Below are 27,705 nucleotides of genomic sequence, written 5' to 3' on the forward strand. Positions count from 1 at the left end.
TATTGTCAAAAAGACATTTTAACATATTTGTATCTTGACCAAATAAGATGTTTTGTGCTATTTCATTTCTTTTTATTTTCGCCTATTTTTAAAATTGCAGTAGTGACTGGTGGTGTGAGAACATTTAGCTGCCTGAAACAAGCCACATTTTCCTGTGTGAAGACTAAGTTCCGATCTGAGTTTCTGTGGCCTGTTCTTTTAGCTGAAAAAATGTATCTTGATCAAGGTACAAACAAAATATTTGACAAAAATAAATACACTTAATTACTCTGTATATTTGTGTATGGTATGCTTTTTCTTTTGCTGTAATCTAGCAATAAACTTATAGTACATTCAAATCGCTGAATTAGGTAAAAAACACAGAAGAGCAGTTCATATTTTTGATGATAATCTGGTACAAAGAGGGCATCTCTAATGTGTAATAACCGACTGTACAATTATCTTAAATGTTTTTAAACCACATCTTGAAGTTTCCAGGCTTTTTAGGAGAACATGTAAAAGATGACAACATGTAATGTATTTTTGGCCCTTAACTTCATAACATGATATCACTGTGAAACACACTTGTACAGAAATATACCTCTGGGGAGTGGTAGCTTGTATTGCTATGCTATTGCTATGCAAAAATATTTAGCTAGTCATCCATTGCTACTTATAACCACACAGGAGACCTCTGCTTATACCTTTGAAACAGGCAGTGAATTCAAAGTGTTTTCGGTTCCACATTAAATAAATAGACTCATTTGCAGTGCTGTTCTTTATAACAAACATTATCTGATATCTGATTCCATCTGATATCATAAGCTTAGCAAGTTCTCTTCTGGTTAGTGCTCTGATAGCAGACCACCTGGGTGGTTAACTCTTAAATATCAGGCTTGTCTAACTATATTTAATATTGTAAATGCAATGAAACCGACAGATAACAGTTGAGATTATGTCCATGTTAAGATTCTGGGTCATAAAAGCAGTTTTTATTCATAGAAAATATTAATTGCATTTTGGAAAAACTGTTCATGGTAAACAGATATGTTCCAAACTGAATACATATATTTATCTTGGTCATGTCACTATGAAATAGGTATTTTGCTACATGTTGGGCAATACCTAATCTCATCAGATATCTCGTAACTTTAAAACTAAGCTGGGTCAGCCCTAGTCAGAATGAGTGACTGCTAAGGAAAACGGGTGTTGTACTGTTGCTTAGTTTGACATGTTTTACAAGACGCTGACACGATAAAAAATAGTTTGCTTCTTTACAATGAAAGTAGCCTTCTAGATCCAGAAGTAGTGCTCTTATCTTTATGTCTCACAAAATATCAGAGTTTTATATTCAGTTTCTCAACACTGGAGGGTGCTATAATTTTTCTTTTCAAAGAAAAGTTTCCCTTGCAGTCTGCTCACCTACATTTTTTTTTAAACTAAACCCTTTCTCTCTCTCTGAAATAATGTATCACATTTGTGCCAAAGTTATAACACATCGTTTTATCACAAATCAGCTTGTTTTGTCCAAATTAATATAAACATCATGGCCATAAAATGTAGGAGTGGATATGACCGCATTGCTGCTGGAGTTTTTAAGCCCTGTGCTCACTCACTGACCACTCTGTTGGATACACCTTTTTTGTTGTTCCATCTTATTGACGGAAAATGAAGGACAGCAACTCATCTGTTGCTGGAAAGTCATCCTCTAGGTGACAGACAGATAGACATAGATACACACACACACCCACACACACCACTAAAATGAATGATGACAGTTCATTACAACTATGAGAATGATCACCACCCAAATTATACCTAATCAGTGAGGGTCCTGATCACTGAAGGTCAAGACAAGCACCAGTGCAAGATCACTACTCAAAATGGTTCTGGAGGCAGTGTTGCTTTTGAAGTATAAGGAACATAACTGATAACCAGTCAATAGGCGGGGATGAATGTGATCGGTTAAAACAGTTTGGGTGGAGACTTTCAAATACGGCACCATGAACCAGTAAAGCTCCACCTAGATCCCTCCCTGAGAGCAAGGAGACTGTGGACCACTGTTGTCCCACTGAGGGCAAAGTTGGAGGTCCACTAGTGTTTTGCACAGCGTTTTCTGGGCGGACCGCTGGTGATTAAACAGAATTTTAGACAAAATGCCACATTTTAACACATTCTCCATTCACAGTCCAATTTACATTTTTTTCCTTCATTAGGTTCTTTTGATATTCTTTATAAATAATATTAGTAAATAATTTTAATCCAGCAGTGTCAACATTTTTAGCATAATCATTTTATATCAGGCTTATACTCATTATTATGTCTCTCATAGTTGTTGGTAATATTTGTATTAGTTTGTTTACCAGAATAAAAGTCTCTGTGAGTTTAAAATCTGTTTGAGGAGATTATAAATGAGTTATATCCTGTACAGGACAGTAATCTGAGTGGTCCGATGGTGGACCAGTCAGTGGTGTGCCAGCCTTTTTATGCCAGTGGACCGATATATGCTCGCTGTCTGGGCTGTATGTCTACTCAGATGGTCAGAACTATCTTTGGAATAAAAAATATGTAATATGACTTTCTCTTTTGTTACAGAAGACTTAGACAGTTTTCATAATTTGTGGGAAGCGCTGCAAGAAATGCTGCCTCAGAGCAAGCTGCAGAGTAATTAATGTTCAGTTATCTCAGAGGAATATTCTGAATTACGTTCCTTCGCCGTCAAAAGCAGCCCTGCCTCCAGAACCATTCTGAGGTGTGTTTTTGCTCTGTTTAATGATTCGTTGGAAGTGTTGCAAAATTTCAAACAGGAAAGTTCTTCTTCAGAATCTACCTCAGAAGCAGCATGGCATTCTAACGTTCTGCAGCTCCATCAGAGGCAGTTACATTATCCTCTGTTCAAGCAAAAAAAAAAAAAAATCCTGAGATCCTGAGAGCAGCACTTCCAAACAACAGAACTAAGTTTACAGTAACTACAATGTAAATTATATTGCATATTTATTTCTTCAAGAGACATTTCTGGCCATAAGAGAAGGCAATTGTTGTCTAGACACAGATTTACCAGTTTGTGGAGCTGATAAATTGGGCAATGAGTGTAAAAACCAAGAGGTCATTTTAAGTTTTGGCTGTTCATGTGTCACATGTTGCAAAATTAACTGTGCAATAGAACACACATTCACCAAAATGCAACTGCTGCTTGGTTTAAGGTAGAACATTAAAAACGCCTGAATTGAACCACCCAGAGATTCTGGGTTATAGACAATGAATAAATGAACGAATGAATGAACGAATTAACCTAAGGTTACCTTCAAATAAAGAAAGTTGCCGTCTTGCACTCGAAATTTGGAAAATTCACCTGGCCTCACAAAGTTACACGTTTAAGTTGGAATATTCATTTGAAAAATCCACTTTCAGCATTTATACGGTTAAAAAAAAAGGTTATATAATACTGATGAATCTGAAGCTAACGTCAAACGCATTTGCTCATTATTAGAAAATTTCAAACATGACTTAGGGGAAAAAATGTTGGCAGGATATGAGACATATAACAACTTATAAATTGGCTGAGGTGCTATAGCACCTGGCTTAAAAATAACCCACATCCTCTCCCTCAGTTCTGATATCTACAAAGAAGGAGAGGACCAGAGATGATGCAGTAGAATCTAAATGACCATTTTTTTCAGTCTGTCCCGGATGCTTCAGTACCTCTACAGCCACAGTCTCTGCTGTGTCCTACCAAATTTGTTTCACATCTCTAAACAAAAGCGGAACCAGAGGAAAGTTTGTTGTCTTGTGAGTATCAAAGCCTTCCCATTATAAATATCTCTCATGGGGTTGAAAGCGGTTGAGGTTTATGTTGATTTATCCCCTTAATCCTTTAGGGGTTGTGTTTTTCAGATCCTCACTGTATATAGAACTCACAAAGGACACCAATTTGTTTTATATATTATTATTAATAATACGGCATTAAATTAGTGAGGGCCACATTACTGCTATCTAAGTGGGATTGTTTTCATCATTTGACAGTGTCATAGGCTTGTACTCTTCACTCATGACCAGAATTCATCAGGAGCATTAACATTTACACAAACACATGTTTGATGACGGAAGAGTTGCCAAGCATTTAATCAAATAAAATAACAATATTCTTTGCCCAACATATCAGTTCAGATTTCAAAGGTTCAGAATGTATTTTCTTTTTTTTTTTAGACTTTATTTTTAAATGTTTTTTGCAGGGTTTTTTAAGTACAAAAACAGAACATTTAGATGCCAACTAACAAAACAAAACAACTAGAGCATCCTGTAAAAAAATAAAAAGAGAAGAAGCAAACAAAAAAAACCATTCAGAATACACTTTCGATAGACTTTCACCACTTTCAGTGAGTATAGAGGAACTCAAATTGCAGTATGCTTAAGCTTCTAAGGGTTAAACTTTGCAGCGGTGTAGTTCAGCTCTGCACTTTTCTACTGAAAGCACAGAAGCCACCAGAAGCATCGGTCACTGACCCATGAGCACTTTAACAGGAAGAGGCCAGTCTCAGTTAATTATGCTAAAGTAAATCAAAGTTTGTGTTGGTCATCCTCTAGTCCTTCATCAGTGGTCATAAGACACTGCCCACAGGGCACTGTTGACTGGAAATGTTAAACATGGAAACAAACATTCATTCATTATCTGTAACCGCTTATCCACACACTCAGGCCTACGGACACTTTTTGAGTCGCCCAATCCACCTACCAACGTGTGTTTTTGGACTGTGGGAGGAAACCGGAGCACCTGGAGGAAACCCATGCTGACACAGGGAGAACACACCAAACTCCACAGACAGTCTCCCGGAGCGGGATTCGAACCCACATCCTCCATGTCCCTGGAGCTGTGTGATTTTCTGGGCGGACCACTGGTGATTAAACTGAATTTTAGACAAAATGCCACATTTTAACACTTTTCCAGTCACAGTCCAATTTACAATTTTTTCCTTCATTAGGTTTTTATTGTTATTGTTTATAAATAAGATTAGTAAATAATTTGAATCCAGCACAGTGTCGACATTTTTAGCATTTAATCATTTTATATCAGGTTTATACTCATTATTATACCTCTCATAGTTGTTGGTAATATTTGTATTAGTTTGTTTTCCAGGAAAAAAAGTCTCTAAATTTAAAATCTGTTTAAGGAGATTATAAATGAGTTACATCATGTACAGGACAGTAATCTGAAGGGTCCGATGGTGGACCAGCAGTGGTCTACAGTGAGTGATGTGCCAGCCTTTTTATGCCAGTGGACCGATATATGCTCGCTGCCTGGGAAAAAAACAATCTCTCTGCACTGAACTTTAAAAGAACCCACTTTTTTCTTAGTTTTTTGAAAAGACCCTTTAATGAACAATTTCCTTTTTTATGAAACATGAACAGACATAAAACATATTTTGAGAAGTTTATCCTATAATTAAACAAACTGGGGGGGAACGTCCTGCGAAAAATGGAACATTTCAGGTGAAGTTCTCAGAACATTTTTAGAAAGAAAAAAATATGTCACATTAATTATTTTCAGCAAAGCCACATTTGAATTCTGTTTCCATCATCTGGATTAAAAGAGTGGGTTAGACCAGATTTACTGTATTTTGTGGTTTCCACTGCTACCTCAGGCTGAGAAAGAGGGAGTGGAGGTGAGGTGGCAAAACCTTGTAATTTAAAATGTGTGGTATGTCATGCCTACAGTGGAAACAACACAGAACCATACCCTACACCTACTCTAAAACTGAGGAACTGTTAAAACCCAACCAGTGTGTAATATCTTTAAAGTGTCTTCAAGGAGAAGCTACAATTGCTGAATATACATTGACTGCTTTAAGCTAAGTAAACAGCTTTTTTGTTTCGCTAGAACGTTGCATAAATACCGGATTTGGGTTGTGGGAAGTGAGTTTACAGTTACAGTTCAGCTTGGGTAAGTAAACACAGAACCTTTCTGCTTCAGACAGATAGACATTTTAGGCAAGCGTTGCAAAGTATTTTAGGAAGTGACGTTCGTCACGCACCATCAGGAAACTGAGCGTTTCTTTTAATATGTGTACACCGTGGGCTGTAGATCAAATCGGGAGCTGCATGCATAACAGTAAAGCTAGAAAAACGACTAGATTTTGAAGACTGATTAAGAGATTAAAGGGTTTGCTAGCAAAGCTTGGGGGATTTCAGTGCACCTAGATGCCTCTCCTTCAAATATAAGGTATGTTGTTTTAAATACAATTTTGCTGTTTAATACAAAGTTATATTCATGGACAAATGATTATTTAAAAAAAATATATGTTAAAATTTGACTAGTGACCAAAAACCTGGATTGATAAACAATAAAAATAAAAGAATATGGTTTATGTACATTTTATTATTATTTTTAATATATATATATAAATGGGGAACAACGCATATCTCAAAATCTTAAAATAATATTTGCACACTTTTTTTTAATGTTGAAAAAGGAAGCTGAGCTAGAATTGTTCCTCTAATTCTGCATGAAGAGATGTAATTTGGACATGGCATTTCTTGTGGCCAAAGTCAGAGAAGTAGTTCATCAATCAGCAATGTTGGCATCACTGCATATAATTTACACATAAACTTTGCAAGCATATAAGAGTGCATTGGCAAAGAGCCCAGAGGCAGGGACAACATATAGTTTTTAAAAACGTAGCTTTTGTTAAGTTGGTTGTTGACGCCGACCTTACAGAGTTTGCTTAGATCATTAGTGACTGTTCACTGGTGACATCAAACTAAGGTTATTTAGGAACAATGACTCTATTCATGCTTCAAATGAAAGTCCATCTGTCTGCATCACTTCAGTTTCATTTCTACTTGGACAGATTTGGTTCTCAGTCTTGTGAAAAACATTTTTATTAAGTATTTTTAGGGAGAAGGTGGGTGCCCTGTGCTCTGTCTGCTTTGAACTTAGTGAACTTTTGACAGGACTTTACTTCTGTTTCTTCTTTTTCCAACACAGGGTATTCTTTATGAAAGTTCCTAATGTTGAGTTATTATCTTTTAATTGCAGGAACGCCTGGCTGCTCTGCCATGTGTACAGTGTTGATTGTGTGTACCAGTGAGTCCCAGGAATGGGCCACATATCTGAGGCTTGTCCTGGAGGGGTCCCATCACTTCCATCAAGATTCTATCACTTTATATCTTGCAGATGAAGAAAACTCACTGCAAGACGAGGACTATCCACTATTTCACTCAACCAAATGCATTCTGATTTTGGTCTCTGAGGCATTCTTGGACATGTGCAGTGAGCTGGAAGTGCAGGAGGTCTTCCAGAGGTTTCTATATCCTCCCTATAAAGTTGTTGCCTTTATGTGTGGGGTGTCTGAAAACAGTGTTTTATATGATTACTTTGAGCACTGGGATAGTTGGCGTAAGTTGGATTCGGAAGATGAACCGTCACAGTATATCTCCACAGTCCTTGAAGTTATTTCTGAGGGTATGTATTCTTCACCTTCTCACTCAGGGGTGTGTGAAGTAGCCTAAATTAATCCAAATACAGCAATATAGACTCCAGTAAATGTAACATTACCTTCTCAGAAAAGGACTTTTCTAAAATGATATAAGTAGCAGCTCCAACAACACTTAAGTAGCGAGTAACATAAAATTGCACTGGAACTTCTTAATATATCTAGCACCTAACAGCATAAGAATTGTATGTCTCTGATTTCTCTTTTTTTGGATTCTTTCAGTTTAAACACAGTGTCACCTTATGTGTGTAAGGCAGATCATCAGTGAAATGAAACCAAAAAATTGAATCTTTGATGAAATGTAAATAACAAAAATCTAGAGTAAATCTGAGATTTCATTTTTGACCAATATACTTGATCAGAGTTAAAAATGTTACAATTTGAAAATACTCAGGCCACACATCCGCACATATTCAGATACATTTTCCAAAGTATGAGGGTTTTTAAAAATATCTCTATCCACCCAAAAATGCAAGAACAAATGCTCACATGATTATGCCAGAAGAGTGGGATATTTGAAAAAATTCTCACCACTCTTCAGCATAAACAGTTTCTACTGCCAGCTGTTGGTTTGGCCAAGCCTGGTCTAAAAATCACTGATCGCAGTAAGGTTTGTATCTTTGGATCTGTAGATTTAAAAATACTTATTAAGTAGTGAGTAAAGCAAAATTCAGCTACGAATGTAATCAATTCCCAAATCACAGTACAAAAAGAAGTAAATCAGTAGATGACCACAGTGGCCTTGTTTGGAAGCGTATTTAATAATCCGGAAACATAAACAGAATCAGACATGCACATCATCGCTGTCAAAAGAAAATCGCCAAAATAGTACCTTTATAGAAGAAAAAACCTTCTGAACTTTCAGTGTAAGTCAATATAAAAATATTTGATTCCAAATCATTTTGGAGCATTTCAATTGGACCAACTCATCAGGGCATTTTCACACAATTTGAAGGAGAGCTGCTGTGTTTAAATGATGTAGTAAATTAAAATCTACAAAAATGCATGTTTTCACATGTTATATGATGCACCTTTTTTTGGACAGCGGCAACATGCTGTGGATGATTTTAACCCAGAAGACATTTTATAAAACCTTGGTTTTTGGCGAACTAATAAGCCGTTTTAATGCGGACGGGAGGCCTGACAGATATATACGTACATTTACAAAATTTGTGTGGCCAGGGCCTCAGGAAACAACAAATCCACCAATATATACTTTATTAATTTAAACACCTGTAACTGAGTTAATGTAACTAGTTACCACCCATAAAATTACCTCAATCACAGGATCAAGTTCATTTAATCAGACTCCGGAGTCTTGAGATTAACGCTGTACATTTGTAGTAATCCTCAGTAGAAATTTTATATTTGGTGAAATTTGATGTTAATAACATTCATACATTCACCAAAAATGTGCTTTGCTCAATGTTATATAAGATCTACAATCAGTGTTCACACAAACGTTTCTGTGGAGGGTTTTTTAGAGCAGTTTTTTTTTGTTAATGAGGTTGGGGAGTGTGAAGGGCCTTTTTAAAATATAACAAGTCCTGAGTTCTAAGAACAACTCCAGTTATTAGAAAACAGCTTCCATGTCATATGCAGGCTCATTAAAGCTTTAAAAGCTTTAAATATTTTTCATATTACACTTCTTAATAATAGTTTACAAAAATAGCACTTTGGTAAATTAGAAGTATTTCATCTATAGCATTTTTAAAAGTGCACATTTATTTCCCTTAAACCTGTGCCTGAAATAGATTTTTGATTATGAAGAACATGTTAAATATTTGAAGAACCTTCATAAAATAGAAAGGTTTTGTACATATATAAGTTCTTCTTTTTTATCTTAAGTGTTGTTACATTAGGTTATATAAGTGTTAAGTGGGTCTTTACGTTTTGCAAATGTTATTCAAACTCAGAGATTTCATGGTAAGCATAGAGAATTGCAAAGTCTGCAACTGCTCTTCATATGTAGAGAAAAAGAACTGAACATCGTGACTGTGGGTGAGAACTTTCTCGAAGATTTTGAGAATGAGAAACACAGGACAGAGTGCAGTAAAAACACGAACAAGTACTTTACACGTTGTAATGTATGTGTTTGCCATGTCCATTTGGTTCTTTAGAGAAACATATTCATAGTATTGCACAAATGCTGTTTTTGGTACCATTTTTTAAGGATTGTATATTTTTTACGTTTGAACAAGCTCTCATTTTTTGGTTTGGTATGATATGGCTATGATTATTATGAACAGTAAATATAAATTATAAATACAGATAGTAAAAAATAGTAATAATAATGTAGTGTAAACAAAATTGAAATGTAATTAATTTAATTTAATATTGATGCAATAATAATAATACAATTATATATTGAAAAGAGAATTGCACAGTGACAGTAATAACTCTAGATTAGGGGTTAAGACTAGGTTGTGAGCTTGTTCTGTACAAGTCACTCATTGCCAAAACTGATATGACTTATTAATTGTTAATTCAAAGTTAATCTGGGGTAATGTTACACAGAGCAGAGACTGAGAATGAATAATTTTGTACTTATTTTTTGGACTTATTTTGTACTTGTATCTGTTCTTGTCAAAGAATACAACACAGAGTGTGATCAAGTTCAATATGAAAATCAACACCAAGATCAATACCAAGATGAATACCAAGACCAAGACCAAGACCAAGGCCAAGACCAGGACCAAATCCAGTGGAGGACTGATTATGAAATCCCACCACTGAAACAAAGTACAGAGCTGACTGCTTCAGGGTATGACCCGATAGCTTCAGAGGAGCCTAAGGTGTTTGATCAATCTCAGTCTCTGTCTCAGCCTCAGTCTCAGTTCCAGTCTTTAGAAGAGAATCCTCATGTCTCAGATGGAAACGTGACACAACCTGAAAGTCCTGGAGATTCAGCAGAAGAGCAGATCTGTCTAACTGTGCAACCACCCAGGATTCTCTGTGGTGTAAGTCTGCTTTCTTACGTGACCTTATGTTGTAGTAGTCTATGTGCTCATATAATTATTAGTTATGTCTATGCTGAGTGTCTGCTGTCACTGTTTGTCAGCTTGCACTGAGAAGATGTATAGAACTGGTATAGAGCTGTGATGTCGCAGTCAGTCTTTGAGATCACACTTTCTTTTAGTCTTCACTTTTACTGTATGCTCTGTCAGTCTGATGTTTCACTACATGAAGTGTACTCAACATGTGTTCATATAAAAAAATGATCTTGGCTCCTTTTGTCTGTATTTTCAGACTCAAGTGGATGTTTATCTCATTCTGGCAAAGAAGCTGAACACTCAGGACAGTGTGGAAGTGGAATTTTGTTGTAAACATTCAACAAAACGCGTGCCTGCTGGGCTTGTGAACGAATATATAGTGACAGCTCAGTCACCTGGTGAGTTAAAAAAAGTTTGGGTCATATCAGAAAGGGGAACTTCTTTTTTAGTTCCCCTCTACCGCCTTTCACCTTTTAAATGAATTTGCATCTCACTTCTGGTAAACGTTGCTTTTACACTCCACAGACTCAAGTGTTTTCACATCTTGACTCCAAATTACTGGCTTTTAGGGTTTTATTACACTGTAGCTCAAACCTGGCCTTGAGCACTTTTCTCCTTCTGCTTATGGGCATCCCAACTTATTTCATGCATCTGTAGATATTAGACTGTACACACTGTATTTGCAAATCTGAAAATATATATCAGCAATATGTGCACATTAAAGGAACACTGTAATATTTTTTATTTAAAGACAGCTTCCAAATTATTGTGAGGCTTCAATTATAGTGAGAATAAACCCTCTGTCATTGGGCTCAGCTCTGCAGAAACTGCACTCTGCAACCTTTGGAGAAGTAGGAAAATACGGCCCTCCCCTCCCCCTCTCTGTAAATATGAATTACACTAGTGAAAGTCTCAGGATCAAAAATATAGTACCTAGTGTTTATTTAAAGTATTAATTGAATTTAAACCAAATTTAATAATTCTCAGTGGTGTCTACAAACATTTACACATTTAACGCATATTATTAGAGTCCGCGCTGGCCATGTAGGTGTCAAGGAGTAAAAGTGTGGTTGTACTTTAATTTTCTTATCCTCTGTTTTCAGATATGCCTGCTGGGGATGTGTCATTAAATGTTTATACCAATGAGTCAGTTGTATGTTCAACAATAATAACGTACTACACAGAAATGGAAGAAATTTGCAGTTATCTTGAGAAAGTGATGGATCCAATAAAATTCATGTGTCAGGTAATTATGATCAGTTTCCATTATGCTTTTTCCACTGCTTTTTCCTCTGTGGGAGGAACACTAATGAACGTTGGTCAGTGACAGATGCTTTAAATAATGTTTTAAATATTGGAAATGTCACATTACCCCTATTAAAACATTTTCTACCATCATGTATATTGACATTGATATACCAACTTTACATCTTCTCCATCTGTCAACATTAGGCCTGTCAGCTTAAACACATATTTGTTAATAATTTCAGTCATTTATCCACCAAATTTTATGAATTAATGACCAACAGAATGCCTTTTTAGACTTTAATGATATTTTAGTGTATTTAAACATATGAAATGACTACATTTACGTTCTAAAGTCTTGGTATATTTTTTACCTTGTCATTTTCAGTAAGTTATCTGACACTATCTGGCTATTTGGCACACAACTGTTCAGCGATCCCCTTGCTATTTTATATTGGGTTACAAGAATGTATTAATGAATATTAAGATGTTTACAACCTAATTAATAACCATTGATTGAACAGGTTTTAAATTATATTTACACCTTTATGAATGTGGTTTAATATTCAAATGCTACCACACCCAACACACATTTTAAATCTATCACAACTTTTTGATAGATCTGTAACATCTATAAAATGTATAACAACTTTTTTCTTCCTGATCTTTAGTCCCCATTATATATGACTCCCCAGTCACACACGATGCTGTCAACCTGAGTGGGTGAAGGAAAGTATGCATGCAGACCAATTATTTTAGAACTTACTACACAGAGTCAATATGTCCCTCTCTGTGTGCAGTCTGCTGTTGAAAAACATGCAAAGAAACTACTCTGTACTCTGCACAAGTACTCAGTGTTAGTACTTTTAGTTGCCATTCGGAGTAGGCTCCCAGCTCAGTGCTTTTAACTGAAATTAACAACTTTTTCACTGATGTCATTTTTTGTGTCTTTTATTTTTCAGGCATTTAATATTTCATCAAATTCGTCAGAGGCACTGGATAATTTGTTAACAAATTCACTCAACAATCAAATGCCTGCGAATGGACTACAGATATTTGGGATTGATCAGCTAGAACAAGGAAATATACTCGAAAGTAAGACACATTTGCTGTATATTAAAACTGTATGGGTTACTTTTATGATGATGAATAAGTACAGAATGTATGTAATGCACAGGAATTATGATGGATGAATTCAAGTGGTGTTTCAAAATGTCTTCGTATTTCTGTCATTAACATGTCCAAAGTTATTCTCTGCACTGTATAGAAATCTCAGATTACCACAAAGAGAGCCAAAGAGAATGTTTTCTTATTTTTTATATGTAGTATAACAAATGACGTTTTCTTTTGGACATTTTAACCTGCAGATTTACACCCTGCATGTAACTCTCCACCATGGATGAGATTTTATAAATTTGTGTAACTTTCATAAAACAATGTCTATTGCATCAGGCAATGTAATGTAATCAGCTGAGATTATAACTTTTGGAGTTTAATGCTTTAAATGTCTGGTTCCTATCATCACTGGATTGATCCAGTCAAACTTTGTAAGTTTCTCTAGAATGGAACATTTTACATGAAACCATTCTTGAGGATGGAAGAACTCTTCTTTATATTAACCTGACAACAATGCCTGCTTTATTTACAGTGGCGGAGGTTTGTGAACCTGTTGAAATAAAAGTGACCTAAATTATTTAAAAGTAGGTAACAAGAAACCAGTTAAACAAATTAGACAATTTGTGTATTAAGGAGTATGATCCAATACGAAATATCTATGAGTGGCAGAAGTATGTGAACCTTTGCTTTAAGTATCTGGTGTGGCACCCTAGGGCAGAATTAACTAACACTCAATGTTTCTAGTAACTGTAGATCAGCCAATTCCTTCCTTTGAACTTAGGTTTAAGCTTTTGTGAACTTTTCCAGCCTGATGAGCATCAAGAACTCAGAAATCTTTCAGAAATGTTTTTGCCAGGATACACGTCCAGAAACGTGTTGTGAAAATCAGATTTTGATTGATACCACTTCTCTAAACACAACAGGGTTTTGTCTTGATATATTAATACTATTAATTATATTTATGCAGAAATAGAGGACATTCTAAATGGTTCGCAATCTTTCTAGCGCTACATAAATAAAATACAGGGTGGGCCATTTATATGGATACACCTTAGTAAAACGGGAGTGGTTGGTGATATTAACTTCCTGTTTGTGGCACATTAGTATATGGGAGGGGGGAAACTTTTCAAAACGGGTGGTGACCATGGTGGCCATTTTGATGTCGGCCATTTTGGATCCATCTTTTGTTTTTTTCAATGGGAAGAGGGTCATGTGACACATCAAACTTATTGGGAATTTCACAAGAAAGACAATTGTGTGCTTGGTTTTAATGTAACATGATTCTTTAACCAGTTATTTACAAGTTTCTGACCACTTATAAAATGTGTTCAAAGTGCTGCCCATTGTGTTGGATTGCAACTCTCTTCTCCCACTCTTCACACACTGAAAGCAACACCGCAAGAGAAATGTTAGCACAGGCTTCCAGTATCCGTAGTTTCAGGTGCTGCACATCTTGATGGTATGGTGTGGTATATGCGGTACAAAGATAGTGGGGCCATTCTTCATCAGTGGAAACCTCAAGGCCACTGGATATGCGAAATTGCTACATGATGATGTGTTTTCCTCTTTATGCACTGAAGCTGGCACATTCCCTGAGTTTTTCCAGCAAGATGGTGCACCACCACATTATGAGTGTCAGGTCCGAGCATTCCTAGATGAACAGTTTCCTGGAAAGTGGATTGGTCGTTGTGGGCCAGTTGACCCCTAAGGTCTCCAGATCTGACCCCCTTAGACTTTTATCTTTGGGGTCATCTGAAGGCAATTGTCTATGCTGTGAATATACGAGATGTGAAGCACCTGAAACTACTGATACTGGAAGCCTGTGCTAGCATTTCTCCTGCAGTGTTTCTAACAGTGTGCAAAGAGTGGGAGAAGAGAGTTGCATTGACAATCCAGCACAATGGGCAGCACTTTGAACACATTTTATAAGTGGTCAGAAATTTGTAAATAACTCATGAAAGAATAAAGTTATGTTAAAATCAAGCACACCATTGTTTTTCTTGTGAAATTCCCAATAAGTTTGATGTGCCACATGACCCTCTTCCCATTGGAAAAACAAAAGTTGGATCCAAAATGGCTGACTTCAAAATGGCCACCATGGTCACCACCCGTTTTGAAAAGTTTCCCCCCTCCCATATACTAATGTGCCACAAACAGGAAGTTAATATCACCAACCATTCCCATTTTATTAAGGTGTATCCTTATAAATGGCCCATCCTATACATTAAATCAACACAATTTTGTGTTTCAGTTATTTAGCAATGAGTGTGCTGACAAATTATGTACCAATACCACAGAGAGTGTGCATGATGATATTTTACATGTTGAGTGCAGAGTGTGTATGGGTTATTTTGAAAACAGTGAAACCCAGTAACCTGTCACAACTGTGTTTGATCATTCAGATCAGCGGAAGGTGGAACTCCCAACATTGCTTCACTTCTCTGCAAAGTATGGCTTGAAAAAACTAACTAGCAAGTTGCTGCAATGCCCTGGGGCCTTGCAGGCTTACAGCGTAGTGAACAAAAATGGGGATTACCCAAATACACTGGCTGAGAAAAGTGGCTTCTCTGACTTGAGACAGTTCATGGATAACTATGTTGTAAGTTCTGAGATTTGTTTCTGTATGCTTTAGGAATTAATGTTATTGTGCAAATTCTTAAGACATACTGACATAGTCATATCAAGATGTGGCTTTCTTTTGCATTATGTAAACAATTTATGATGACTGGAACAATAAATATGGTCCAAATGACATCGAATAAAATCCCATTGTATTAACGTACATTAAAATTAAAATGTATAGGAAATTGCTTTTAGTTGTCATTGTCCAGCGAAACGGGTCTTTTGCATTTAACCTGTCTGTGGCAGTGAAAACATAAAATCACTAGGGCAGGGGTCAGCAACCCGCAGCTCCAGAGCATCCAGAGCCGCCCTCTGATGTGGCTCGGCTTTTGAAAATAATTACTGAGTATTTAATTAAAATGTATTTTATTTTAGTTCGTTCATTTTCAAAATGTAATTTTATGAAGATTATGGCAATCTTGTAACATCTAAAATATTTTAATATTCAAAATATTTTGTCGCTCTTAATACACGTCACAATTTCCAACGTACGACACCCGCCAGTGTGCGGTTTCTTGAACTTTTTGACAGCTGACTGCACGGCGCCAGTAAAATAATGACGGCACGCAGAGAGAGGACAGCATTTTTGTTTGCTGCCTGTGGATAATTTAAGATTTAGGCTTTTTTTCCCCATTACAACAAGGATTCAAATAGACATTGAATACTTTACTTAACCGTCAACACAACCTCTTTTTTTCGAAGTTAAAATTGTTTTGTTGCATGTAGAAATGTTATTTCATTTTTCTGCAGTCGTTCATTAATTTCTTAAATGTAACACAGTATAGTTTGTTTATACAGAGCACAAAGGCAAAAAAAAACCTGTTATGCGCAGTGTTATTTCATGTAAAATTTCAAAAGGATTTTGTGGCTTCCAGTGTTTTCTTTACTGTGTGAAATGGGTCCAAATGGCTCTTTGAGTGGTAAAGGTTGCCGACCCTTGCACTAGGGGCAGTGAACACACACAAAGAATACCATTCCCAGCACCCGGGAAGCATTTGGGGGTTGATGGGACTATGGACTTTAGAGAGGTGGACAGTGCTGTTCCTTCACTCCCACCACCCCCAATTTTCCTGCTAGTTGTGAAAATTCAACCAATAAACTTTCAGTTCTAAGCCCTCTTCTCTAACAATTAGGCAATGGCTCTTTCACAGTTCACCTTCCCCTCTAAACTTAAGACTTTTGGAGGTACATGGTTTGGGAGAATGACAATATATTCCAATTGTTATTCTGAAAGACCTAGTTCACCAAACCATAAACATGTATTTTAAAGTAATTTAAAATGAAACATAAAATGAAATCTCCAATCATAACTTTACAAGAGAATTCCCAAATTCATATTTTGTTTAAAATGTTGTATTCCTATAGTCATTTTGAAGCATGTCTATTTTGTGTGAAATAGATGATCAATACATTATACAACGTCACTATATAAAAATAAGCCTTAAGAGTTAACAAGACTCCCCAGTCACACAGAAAGCCACTAATGCATGACTTCAAGCTTTTTCTGAGATGTCATTGCTGTGTGAAGAAAACATTAAATCTCCATATAGCAACTTTACAACAGAAGGTTAAAAAATTATTAACTTTCAATGGAAGTTAGTGTAAAAAGATATTATTCCAAGTAATTTTGGACTATTTTTATTGGGACAGTGATTATACGTGAAGCCAACTACTGCTTCTTTTGAACTGCCATTAAAACATTAAAACCTGAAAGCTCAGTGACCTGCGAAGACAATGCTAACCATCCAGATAATTAAATAATGGTTATAAAAAAAATAACAGTATAGTAAGTGTAGAATTCAAGGGAATAATGTTTTTTTTGTGCTATGCAATTTTCCAGGAGACAGTGGACTTGGTCAAGTCTCACTTAGAGGTGTCCATGGAAAACCAAGAAGATACAGACATCTATGAGACGATGGCAAACGCACCGCAAGATTTTGTCACGAAATTTACCATCCAGGAGGACATATATGAATCTATGATGAAACTGAATCCTGAGTTGTGTAAGTCACTTTGATTTTAGCCAGGGTCAGCAAGAAAACATTATCCCTGAAAAAGGTTGACACATTTTTGAATGTATGTTTTTCTTTCATTCAATGGTGAAAAATTAGTTTATTTTTCAGTTTTAAGATTTTCACATTCTAAATGCCACTCTCACTTTTGGAACAGCCAAATGAAATATAATCTGTCTATAATATTTAATGTCAAAATGAATATTAATAAGGAAATTGCATCCTTACAGAAGAATATATAAAATGCAATAAAAACACACTGCGCCTTTGTTTTTACAGATGAGGAGTCGAGCAGTGCTTTAAATGAGTCTCAAAACCCAGAAGAAGCCATGCTGAGAAAATTCTTTGAAGGTAAGAGGAAAATGTACCCCATCAGATGGCATGATGTTTTAGAAGGTAGTGTTACGGTTACACAGCTCTATGATCACTTGCATTGTGTCACTGACTGTGAGGAGGTGTACTCTATCCATGTTTCCTGTGGGTGCTCTGGTTTCTTCCCAGAATCTAAAAATACATGTTGGTAGGTGTTATGGACTCAAACATTATTCCCAGTGAATAGTTCAGTCCTGTTTTTCCTCCCTCCTGGCTCCACCACTAACCAACGGTTCACACCTGCAGTGAATCAATAGCTCATTAACACTCTCCATTATATCCTTGCGTTTCACCTGATATCATTGACTGCATCCGAAATCTCATACTTCCATACCGAACAGTACACAAAAGCAGTACCCGAAAATGACTAGGGTGTCTGAATATATAGTATTCGTCGAGCAGTATGCAAAAAGTTCTCATATGACGTACTTCATCGCCAGAAATTTGAAGTATGCAACCCCAGCACACTGTTCTATCCCATAATTCCACTGGGGCTGCAGCGCTTAGAAAGAAAAATGACGGAAAGGGGGAGCTGCCTTTTTACAAGTACATGATAGAACAACATGAAGTAACGTTATGAGTAACTCTGCGGAAAACAACAAATACATTTTGCTTGATGTTTAAAATGGTATTAGCGTAACTTGCGAATTTTAAAACCATTATAAGTGAAGGCTAGTGATACTTACATTTCTCCTGAGTTACTCATTACTCATTAAAACACAACTTTAAAAAAATCTAGATTTTTCAATTTTTTTTAATATTTTTTTAGATGTTAAAATTCAAGGAATATAAGTCAGGAACCATGACCCTTTTATCAGCATTACATTGGTAAACAGAGCCCAGGTCCATCCAAGGGTGACAGTGAGTAGAGAGGGTCAGGCTATATCTCAAGTAGTGCCATACTCTCTTCATAGTGCACTCCACAGAAAATAAATTTTACTACACCCAGACAATGCAGTAGTTTGACAGAGAAACATGTAGCTTACAGCTGAATATCAATGTTTTTATAATCCAAGATATAATGCAGTATGTTATTGTAGAAATCCTTATTTTATTACTTACACTTTGCACTACATATGATGTAGGGAGACTTTACTGATTCAGTTTTAATGTGGTGTGGAATATGTCTGAACGTCTCACATTTTTAGACAAGGAGAAGTACTTTACTTAACTTAAACCTAAACAGAGAAGTAACTTTAGGCAGATAGTCGCGATAAATCATTATCCTGCTAAAATCTGTTACACCCTCAGAGTGCAGGGTCAGCGTGATCAGATTGTTTGCCTTGTTAATAAGGAGAAAGAATGAGAAAAAGTCCTAAGTGTATAGCCATATTTCACATCTGTTTACATTAGTGCTGTGAGACACTCAGAATAAAGCAGATGCAGAAATTGAACAAACAAATCAACAAATGTATCAGTAAATGAATGTATTTACATGAACAGTTGTAATTGTGATATACTGTTATATATTTTCAGTAAAACCAGAGCATTATTCAGAGACGAATCAAGAAGATCAAGTTAGTAATGGCTATCCGTGCACCAGACCTGACGAGGCTGAAGATGAATTTGTTGATATATATGGTGTGGAAGATGAGGAGGACCCGTATAAGATGTGCTTTCAAGAGGACATTTATGACACTGTAGATGACCAAGAGAGCTCTTCAGTTCTGAATCGTCCACCGGCTCCAATCCCCCGGCCGTCTGCGGTTTCTGACGCTGAGGACCGCCAAACATACATTTCAACTGGTAGGATGTTAAAACATGCTGCAGCCATGAAGAAAGTAATCTAAACTTATTGTTGCTCATAGTGCTGGGCAATATGAGTGCAAATCAATATCATGGTTACTAGTACATTTTACCACGATAACGATTAATGAACGATTATTTTGTTTTTGTATTTTTGACCCTCATAATTCAGTGACAAGGCTTGTACTGTAAATATGCTTCAGTATTAAAGCTAGGATATTGTTTGTAATGTTGCTGGGAGCATGTTCCTCTCATTAATCGAGCACTGTTTATATTTGGTTGGTGATTGTGCTTTGGTCGCTGAAACGTTCTCAGCGTTTTTATTTGACTTTTTGTTCAGTGTCATATTAATTTTAGTCAAAACGCAGCATGTCCAAACCACAGAGGCTGTGTTTTTCTTTGGTATGATCTGCTCGAGGGCTTTGGTCTGCCTCTGCGTTTAGGTTGCTTCCATGTGGCAGATAGGGGAAGAATCACGTAACTACAGCTTGGTGGCTTGGTTTTAAAGGGACAGTACATGAACATAGAGTGGGGACATAACAGAATAAGAAAAACCAATTGATAATAGTTAAAAATAATTGCTATAATTGACATAAACAAGATTATGTCAATTAGAGGTTCTGAATGTCGATTTCAATTCATTTTTTGATTAATTGCCCAGCCCTAGTTGCGCATATATTAGGATTCACATATATTTCCAAAAATGACTTGAACCAAAGCCTAAATAAACACTGAGTAAATAAAAAATCAGCAGAACATAAGTGTATAGGTTCCTTTATGTGTAACATAAGATGTAAAAGTGCTGGAGACATTATACACATCACTTAATCTTAATTCGATCAATATTTTTTGGTGTGTAATCTGGTAAACTAGGTCTCACAATTTTCTGTTGTGTTCCTGCAGTTTTCAGCACCAAGAACGCATTATATTCAGTGAGCAGCCTACCCGAGAAAAAGCCACCAAAAGGTATGTTTTTACATGTTTACATTAGGTTTACAAATGATACAAAATGGAAATAAGCTTTTTCATTTATGGTGGAAGTCATGAAATTCTACATATGAATCTTTTCAACTACATGTTTAATTTTAGTTTTTAATTCTTAAAATATAATATACAGTAATTCAGCAACTACTACATAATTTGGTATCTACAGTAGAACCAATTCATATGTAGTTATGAGAAGCAAAGAATCTGAGGGTGAAGAATATGCAGGCTTAATATTTTGTAATTTCTCTTAATGGTGGATACAGAAAAACTCTATTTTTAATATTGTATCCACTTATGAAACATACATACTAGTTATGAGAGCAAGGACTAAAGCATGTATAGATTTCATATGCTGTTGTTTTTCTGCTCCCAGCAGCTCCAGTTTGTCCGTTGAGAGAGGACAGTCTTAGCAGTGCTCATGACCCCTATGCTGGAATGAAGACCCCTGGTCAGAGGCAGCTAATCTCCCTGCAAGAGAGAGTAAAGGTGGGAGAACTGACTGTGGAGGAGGCAGTGCAGGAGTTCAAGGCCTGGCAGTTTGACCAGGAAAAGCGCTCTCAGTCCATTCGCTTTCAGCAGGTAGTGAATGTTTTTTTTACTACACTTGACTGGAAATTCCATTTAGAGTGTTTGCTATTGCCAAAGACTTAAAAGCTAAAAGGAATGTGTGTGTGTGTGTGTTTCTGTATGTCTGTGTGTACGTCTAGGATAATTTGCAAAAATTACGAAACAGCATCATCCGAAGACACAAAGAGAGAGGAAAATCTGGAAAGGAAGGTAAGAAAAATGGTTACAAATCAGTAATTCAAAAATGTAAAATGTAAAAAAATGTAAAAGTATTTCAAAAATGTAAAATGTGTCATAGACCTTTTTCTATGACTCAAATCTTATGAATGGAATGGTAACGTCACACTAGAAAAAATAAATTAGTGTAATTAAAAGTAAAGGAAAATGACAAAAAACATGATTACCAATGGTAATTATGATATGTTTCATTAATGTTATGTAAAAATTCAATCTCTGAGAACAACTCATTTGAGTGGTTTACAACGTTGTTAATAGGAACCAGGAGTTCAGAAAAGAAGAAGAAGAAGTGATACTTTATTAATCTCCACGGGGGATGCAATTAACTCATCCATAGCACAGAACGCACACACACACACATGCACACACACACCCACACACACACACACACACGTGACTAATTGAGCACACATATCCAGAGAGGTAGGCAGTCACTTCAGCTACAGCTTCCCGGGACAGTCAGGAGTTCAGACTCAAAATCACTAATCTAAATTTATGGCCACAGCTGTCCCTAAATGCAGTTAATTTTATGTTCAAAACATAACCCTAAACCAGAGAATAAACATGGTTCATCAAGCTTTATATGAGGTATTACATATTTGGTACAAGGAGGTCGATCACTTGGACATGTGATACGTCTTTCTGATGACTATTATCTACTACTACTATTGTTAATGTTATAATTATTTAACCAATATTATTTTCATCCCATTGATGATAATCAACTCTTCACTGCATCCTGGTGCTTAATATAAATCTATTTAAATTCAGCATCTTCCTATTTGAACACTTTATACAATATTCTGTGCTAATCTCCATTTACATCATGTTTTAATCAGTGCTGGAGATAACCGCTCCGATGCAGAGGAGCCTCCCATGGGGCACCCATATCAATGTGGAGTGTTCAGTGTATGAACCCACCCCTCGCACTGTCAGTCAACCTCCCCCTGTTAGCAGACCCCCACAGAGAGGAACCTGGCAGACTGGAAGTGCCTCCAGCACGTCTAGTAAGTAAAATGTCATCATTTCTCCTCACTCTCTCTTTTGTTTTTTGTGTGTACAAAATTTATACCATAAACTTTAGAAATCTACCATAAAATGTCATTATAATTATTAATTATTATTTTTAAATGTGTTTTATTATTATTAAAGGCCTTTCATATTAATAGTATAGAGTCCATTTCCTGGACTTCTCTAATCTTTAACAGCATCATAATCAAATAGTAAAATAAAAAAAAGTAAGGGCAGAAACCTAGATAGTGGGTGTAAAATGAAACTGAATGAAGTATTTGATTAACTGATTATCTGAGCTAAACTTCTCATGACTAGAAAGCAGTCAAAGCCTTGTATTGTGTAACGTTCATCACTCAGTAACATAACAGAAATTGAGAGAGAACAATGTCTAAAGCCGTCCCCTGATTGGAGCTAAAGTATACATATGGCATACCTGAACATTAAACATTACATTTTTGAACACTGTTACCAGACTACAGTTCACTAAAACTAACTACTAAAATGATGCCTGTGAATACATGTGTGAAAGCCATGTGTGAAGGCTCAGCCCAGCTCACAGATGTTGCAGAACTGCAGCAGAGTCAAATCCACATTTCATCATTGAAGCTCTAAGTACTTGAATTAGTCATTTAACACTGGTAAACAACCTTAAACCAGTGTTTCCCTTGAAATGATACAAAGTATGACGTCCATAATGAGTGATCATACATCGAAAACCCTGAGGAAGATGCATGTTAAAAAGTTCCAAAATTCTCTCATGTCATTTTCTGTGAAGTGTTCTGTATTTATGAATGTTGTATGAATATAAAGAAGTTAAAACTTGTTCATCACACTCAAACATGTTTTTTACAAACTCAAAGTGCTGTCCTGTCAGTCTTGTGGGCTTTTCAGAAAATACAGATTTACACAATACAAGTTACACTAGTTACACCTTGATAAAAATACTTATAAAAATGAAACCGAATCCCAGTTGCCTATGATCTACTTCTACAGCAAACTGTAATTAACTGTAATTAATAATTGCTGGTGTCACTGTGATTAGCTTTGTATTTCTTCGTGTGGTGTGGTAAAAAATTTGCGTAGTTTTAGCATTATTACCAACTTTTGGATTCTCAAGTTTTTTAAGTAAAGCTTTGAAGATTTTAAAGACGTAATAATAAAAGGGGTTGTGGGTTTACACCTCACCAGACTGTAAGGAGTTTTGTGTGTTCTCACTGTGTCTGTGTGGGTTTCCTCCCACAATCTAAAAACCCCTGTTGTTATGTGAATTGTTCACAATTCCAGTCTTAACACTGACCATAACTGTGCTTTGAACAGGTAGTGGCAGCAACAGACTGAGCAACATCAGTTACAGCAGTGGTGCTGACGGAGATCTGGATGTGCGTATCTTTCCTTTCATGATTTTTTAAGAACTACATAAGAGAACAAAACATTTGATAACCAATAATTACCCAAAAAAATGGTGATCTTATGTGATGTCTGAGGTTTAATTTTGCCCTAGACTTAGTTCTAACACTTTGCAGCATGTTATTTAAACTCATATCATTTATAGGGGACTTGATATCAGATCTGAATGTTACAAGTAATTGATGTTTGTGCTCTACCAATTAACATCAAATGCTTTATTTGAATCATTAACACATTAACACATTATCACATTGTGATTTGCCATACTGTATAATGAAGAAATAAATTGATTAACAATCATATGAAGTCTAAACACTCCTCAGAAGGGGGTATAATAAATTGGGTAAAATAATGACTGCAATAATAGCAGAGAAAAACAAAACAAAACAACAACAAAAAATACTTCCCCAAATAGCAGCTGAGTAGAAGTTGAAATACCTACGTACAGAGTATCTGATAAAACTGAAGCAGAAGGTTATCCTTTCCTTTTTGGTTCTATTTAATCTCACGCAAAATGCTGAAGAAATTAATTGCCTGAGAGTAAAAAGAAAACAAAGACAAATGGCTTAAATGTAATAAAATGTAGACTCTTTTATTTACTAATATATTTGTGTTAAAGTGTTTTGATGTGAAATTACACACATTTTTATTATGGCATACTTTTGCAATTTCTAGTACGCCATTTTTTTATTTGGCAAATACGTAGCAGTTGTACACTATAAAATGCAGGTGATTATTCTCTCACGTGGACATGTACCTATTTTCATTTTTAAATTGAACAAAAAACGTTACAGACTAGTTACAACAGGAGTAGCAGCCATTTTGAAGCCATTTGAACCCAGTTTTCCATGCTTTTGTTGATTGATTACTGTCACTTATGTTAACTGATGTTGTGTAACATAATGTTTCTTTTTTTTTTATGCTATGCAATTGAAGGAGACTCAAGAGCCTCCAGTTCCTCCTCGGCCAATACGCCCCGGGATGGAAGCTCCACCCACACTCCCCCCACCCAGAATCCCACGACGTCCACCTGAACGGTAAACCATTTCTACCCCAAACATTTCCACTCTGTGTTTTAGTGCACAAAAGAGGAATTTGAATTATGCTGCAAGATTATTTCCCTCCCATGTCATTCTCTAGAATTCTATCTGTCTGATGAGTGATCTGTCCATCTGTTTCTGATATGTTTCTCAAAAACATCAGGGGACTTTCTCGTATCTGTCACAACACATTTTCTCATAGTGGTTTATAGGCAACTCAGTTAAATATACAAGTATTTTTTACGAGCTGTATGACAAGCGGAAAAACACAGGAAGTGCCTAAAAAAAACCCTACATACAAGCCCCTCAAAACAAAACAGAAAGCTAGAGCACAAATAAGGGCATAGGAATGAGACCGAACAAAAAAGACCCCCTAAGCTGGTTTTTAAGTTTACACTGTTAAGTAGTAGAATGTTGCTATTTAGTCTAAAACGTGAGTGCTTTCACCTAAGCTTCAGAAAATATGTATAAGCAGCTGTAGCTGGAGCAGAGGTTGGTTTTAAACTCTCTCCTATGTGGCAAACCAAGACAGGAATCAGAAACTTGTCCAACCACAGATACTAAGTGCGTAACTACAAAGTGAAACTGTGCACTATACTTTCTGCAGCACTGGTTTTGGTTACTGTTTAACTAAAGTAAATAATAGCTTACATATTATTCTACCTCTCTATTTTAAGAGAAGATGAATGAATAGCGGTTCTTGATCAGCTGTGTTATAATGCCTGTGTTTAAGACTTAATATAAATCTGGTTGTTTTAACAGTGAACATAATGTAGATAAAGATCGATGAGGTACAGTAACTTGAAAACACCCAGAGACCATTATTTATTTAATTTACTGTCAAACAGGAAATTGCTCTTCAGAAAATACTAATCTAAAGAGAGTCCTAAGTTTTTTCACCTCTTTTAAAATGCTCTGAAGCCCTCTTTTGATGCTTCCACATTAAAATAAAGACTAATTTAGTGATAATGGTCAGTTAATCTGAGACATTATTAAGCTTGTATAAGTTAAACACAGCTTTGTTTCCCGATGATATAACCTTATTTGACCTCTTTCTTGTTTTTCCTCACAGGTTTCCAGAGGCCATGCTAAATGAGCGTTACGTTTCAAGCCCATCTCGTGGTTACCCTCATGCCCCTCCTCAGAGATCCATCCCTCCTCCACCTGTACCACGGCGACCACGGTGATCAACACCTTTGCTCTCACCCTGTTTCATTTACAACAAGCTTGTGGATCTCAAATTTGTAACGATTGTGAACTCTTCCAATGAGGGAATCACAAAGCCATGGACCATGCACTGCCCTCTTGTGGCCATGACTTTGACTGGACAACTACAAAGGATTACTGTACATCATGAGCGGTATTCTTGTCCTCAGACACTTCAGAGGTCACTTTTGTCAATGATTTTGTTTTTTTTCAGCAACACAAATGAGAATTTCTAATAATTGGATGTTTTTTTTATTTTAAAGTAGCTTAACTTACTATACAGACAAATCCATATGTTAACTCATTAATAATACGATTAAAGGTTCTGACACTGGTTAAATGTTTTAGCACTTAAGAGTAACTTTAGTCCTTTACATGTTTCTGTCTTTCTATGTAGTGGTTAATCCAATCCTGTCAATATTGCTTCCTCTTCTGGGTGCTCAGAACTAAATGGAAAAGTGAACAAACCTGGAACGAGAGTGATTACCACGATAAATATTGATAAAACAAGGCTGTGTAGTCTTTACAATGACTTTCAGTTGAGCTGAACATAGATTAATTACCAGAGAAACAATAAAAATAGACCTGAGAAATCAAAGCATATATTCAGTAATATGCAAAGTAGTAATATGTTTATTAAAAACCATGACTGTATTTTAGATTCATGTTATTGTTTCCAGCTTCTCTTTAAAGCAAGTGCGTTCAAACAACCTCAGGAACTGGACTGAGATACATTTTTTTTCCAGGTGTAACAGAAGTGTAATTCAATCTGTCTCAGTGAACAAAAGCCCACCAAACACATTCATTCATTCATTCATTATCTGTAAGTGCTTATCCAGTTCAGGGTCGCGGTGGGTCCAGAGCCTACCTGGAATCATTGGGCGCAAGGCGGGAATACACCCTGGAGGGGGCGCCAGTCCTTCACAGGGCAACACACACACCTACGGACACTTTTGAGTCACCAATCCACCTACCAACATGTGTCTTTGGACTGTGGGAGGAAACCGGAGCACCCACGCAGACACGGGGAGAACACACCAGAGCGGGAATCGAACCCACAACCTCCAGGCCCCTGGAGCTGTGTGACTGCGCCACTGTGCCGCCCCACCAATCACAGTGTGGCAAAACACACATAATCTATTGCTGTGAGGAGGTTAATCATATAGAATGCACACGGTTGGACTCAGAAAGAAATTAAGAGCTAATTTGCATATTAATCGCCATGTTGCAATTGGATTTACAAATGAATAAAAGGAGATTCTTTGGTCTAGCAAGTGTAAATGCACATTGTCAAAATCTTATTCTGCACATCTCATGAATTGACCTGATGTAAACAGTACACAATAATGTATTGTGAGGCTGTTATAATCAAATGTCATAACTGCCGCATTGATGTCATTTTTAAACCACAGTGACCTCAGAGACTATTAATATGAAAAATCAGGCACGGAAATGTTGTAGTGGCCCATAATTTAAAAACAGCAGACATAAAAACAGCTACAACATTGTAAAATCTTTACATTTTCTCAGTTTCATAAATGTGAAGTCATTTATGAATTGGAGTATTGTCAAATAAATGTGGGTACACGCAGATCTGTTTTGTTCAGCCGATGTTTAACAAGATCCTTATTATGGAAACTCTTAATACATGAGTTTGGTGTAGTATTTAAAG

The 27,705-nt window shown here is 36.3% G+C and overlaps 1 protein-coding gene across 2 annotated transcripts; it reads left to right on the forward strand.

The window, feature by feature from the left end:
- The first annotated feature begins 6,057 nt into the window (after positions 1-6,057).
- pik3ap1 (phosphoinositide-3-kinase adaptor protein 1) lies at positions 6,058-27,262 on the forward strand. 2 transcript variants are annotated; one of them, XM_066679285.1, is made up of 17 exons: positions 6,058-6,196; positions 7,013-7,438; positions 10,062-10,429; positions 10,719-10,860; positions 11,566-11,708; positions 12,670-12,802; positions 15,226-15,422; positions 17,286-17,448; positions 17,737-17,808; positions 19,306-19,575; positions 20,479-20,541; positions 20,936-21,141; positions 21,270-21,339; positions 22,206-22,373; positions 23,698-23,759; positions 24,724-24,824; positions 25,900-27,262. In XM_066679285.1, exons 2-17 carry the CDS (start codon positions 7,033-7,035, stop codon positions 26,012-26,014), a joined length of 2,679 nt encoding a protein of 892 aa, XP_066535382.1. In that variant the 5' UTR covers positions 6,058-6,196; positions 7,013-7,032; the 3' UTR covers positions 26,015-27,262. The 2 variants fall into 2 exon arrangements, with proteins under 2 accessions (XP_066535382.1, XP_066535383.1); XM_066679286.1 differs by having other exon boundaries at positions 20,939-21,141.
- Positions 27,263-27,705: the final 443 nt, after the last annotated feature.

This window comes from Hoplias malabaricus, chromosome 8 (assembly GCF_029633855.1).
Source record: "Hoplias malabaricus isolate fHopMal1 chromosome 8, fHopMal1.hap1, whole genome shotgun sequence".
NCBI lineage: Eukaryota > Metazoa > Chordata > Actinopteri > Characiformes > Erythrinidae > Hoplias > Hoplias malabaricus.

What these genes read in the sequence shown, in the direction of transcription:
- pik3ap1 (XM_066679285.1), top strand. Translation starts at nt 7,033, where the DNA reads ATGTGTACAGTGTTGATTGTGTGTACCAGTGAGTCCCAGGAATGGGCC. An exon ending in AGTGACAGCTCAGTCACCTG is followed by an intron (nt 10,861 to 11,565) that starts GTGAGTTAAAAA and finishes CTCTGTTTTCAG; the next exon opens with ATATGCCTGCTGGGGATGTG. An exon ending in AGTCCATTCGCTTTCAGCAG is followed by an intron (nt 21,142 to 21,269) that starts GTAGTGAATGTT and finishes GTGTACGTCTAG; the next exon opens with GATAATTTGCAAAAATTACG.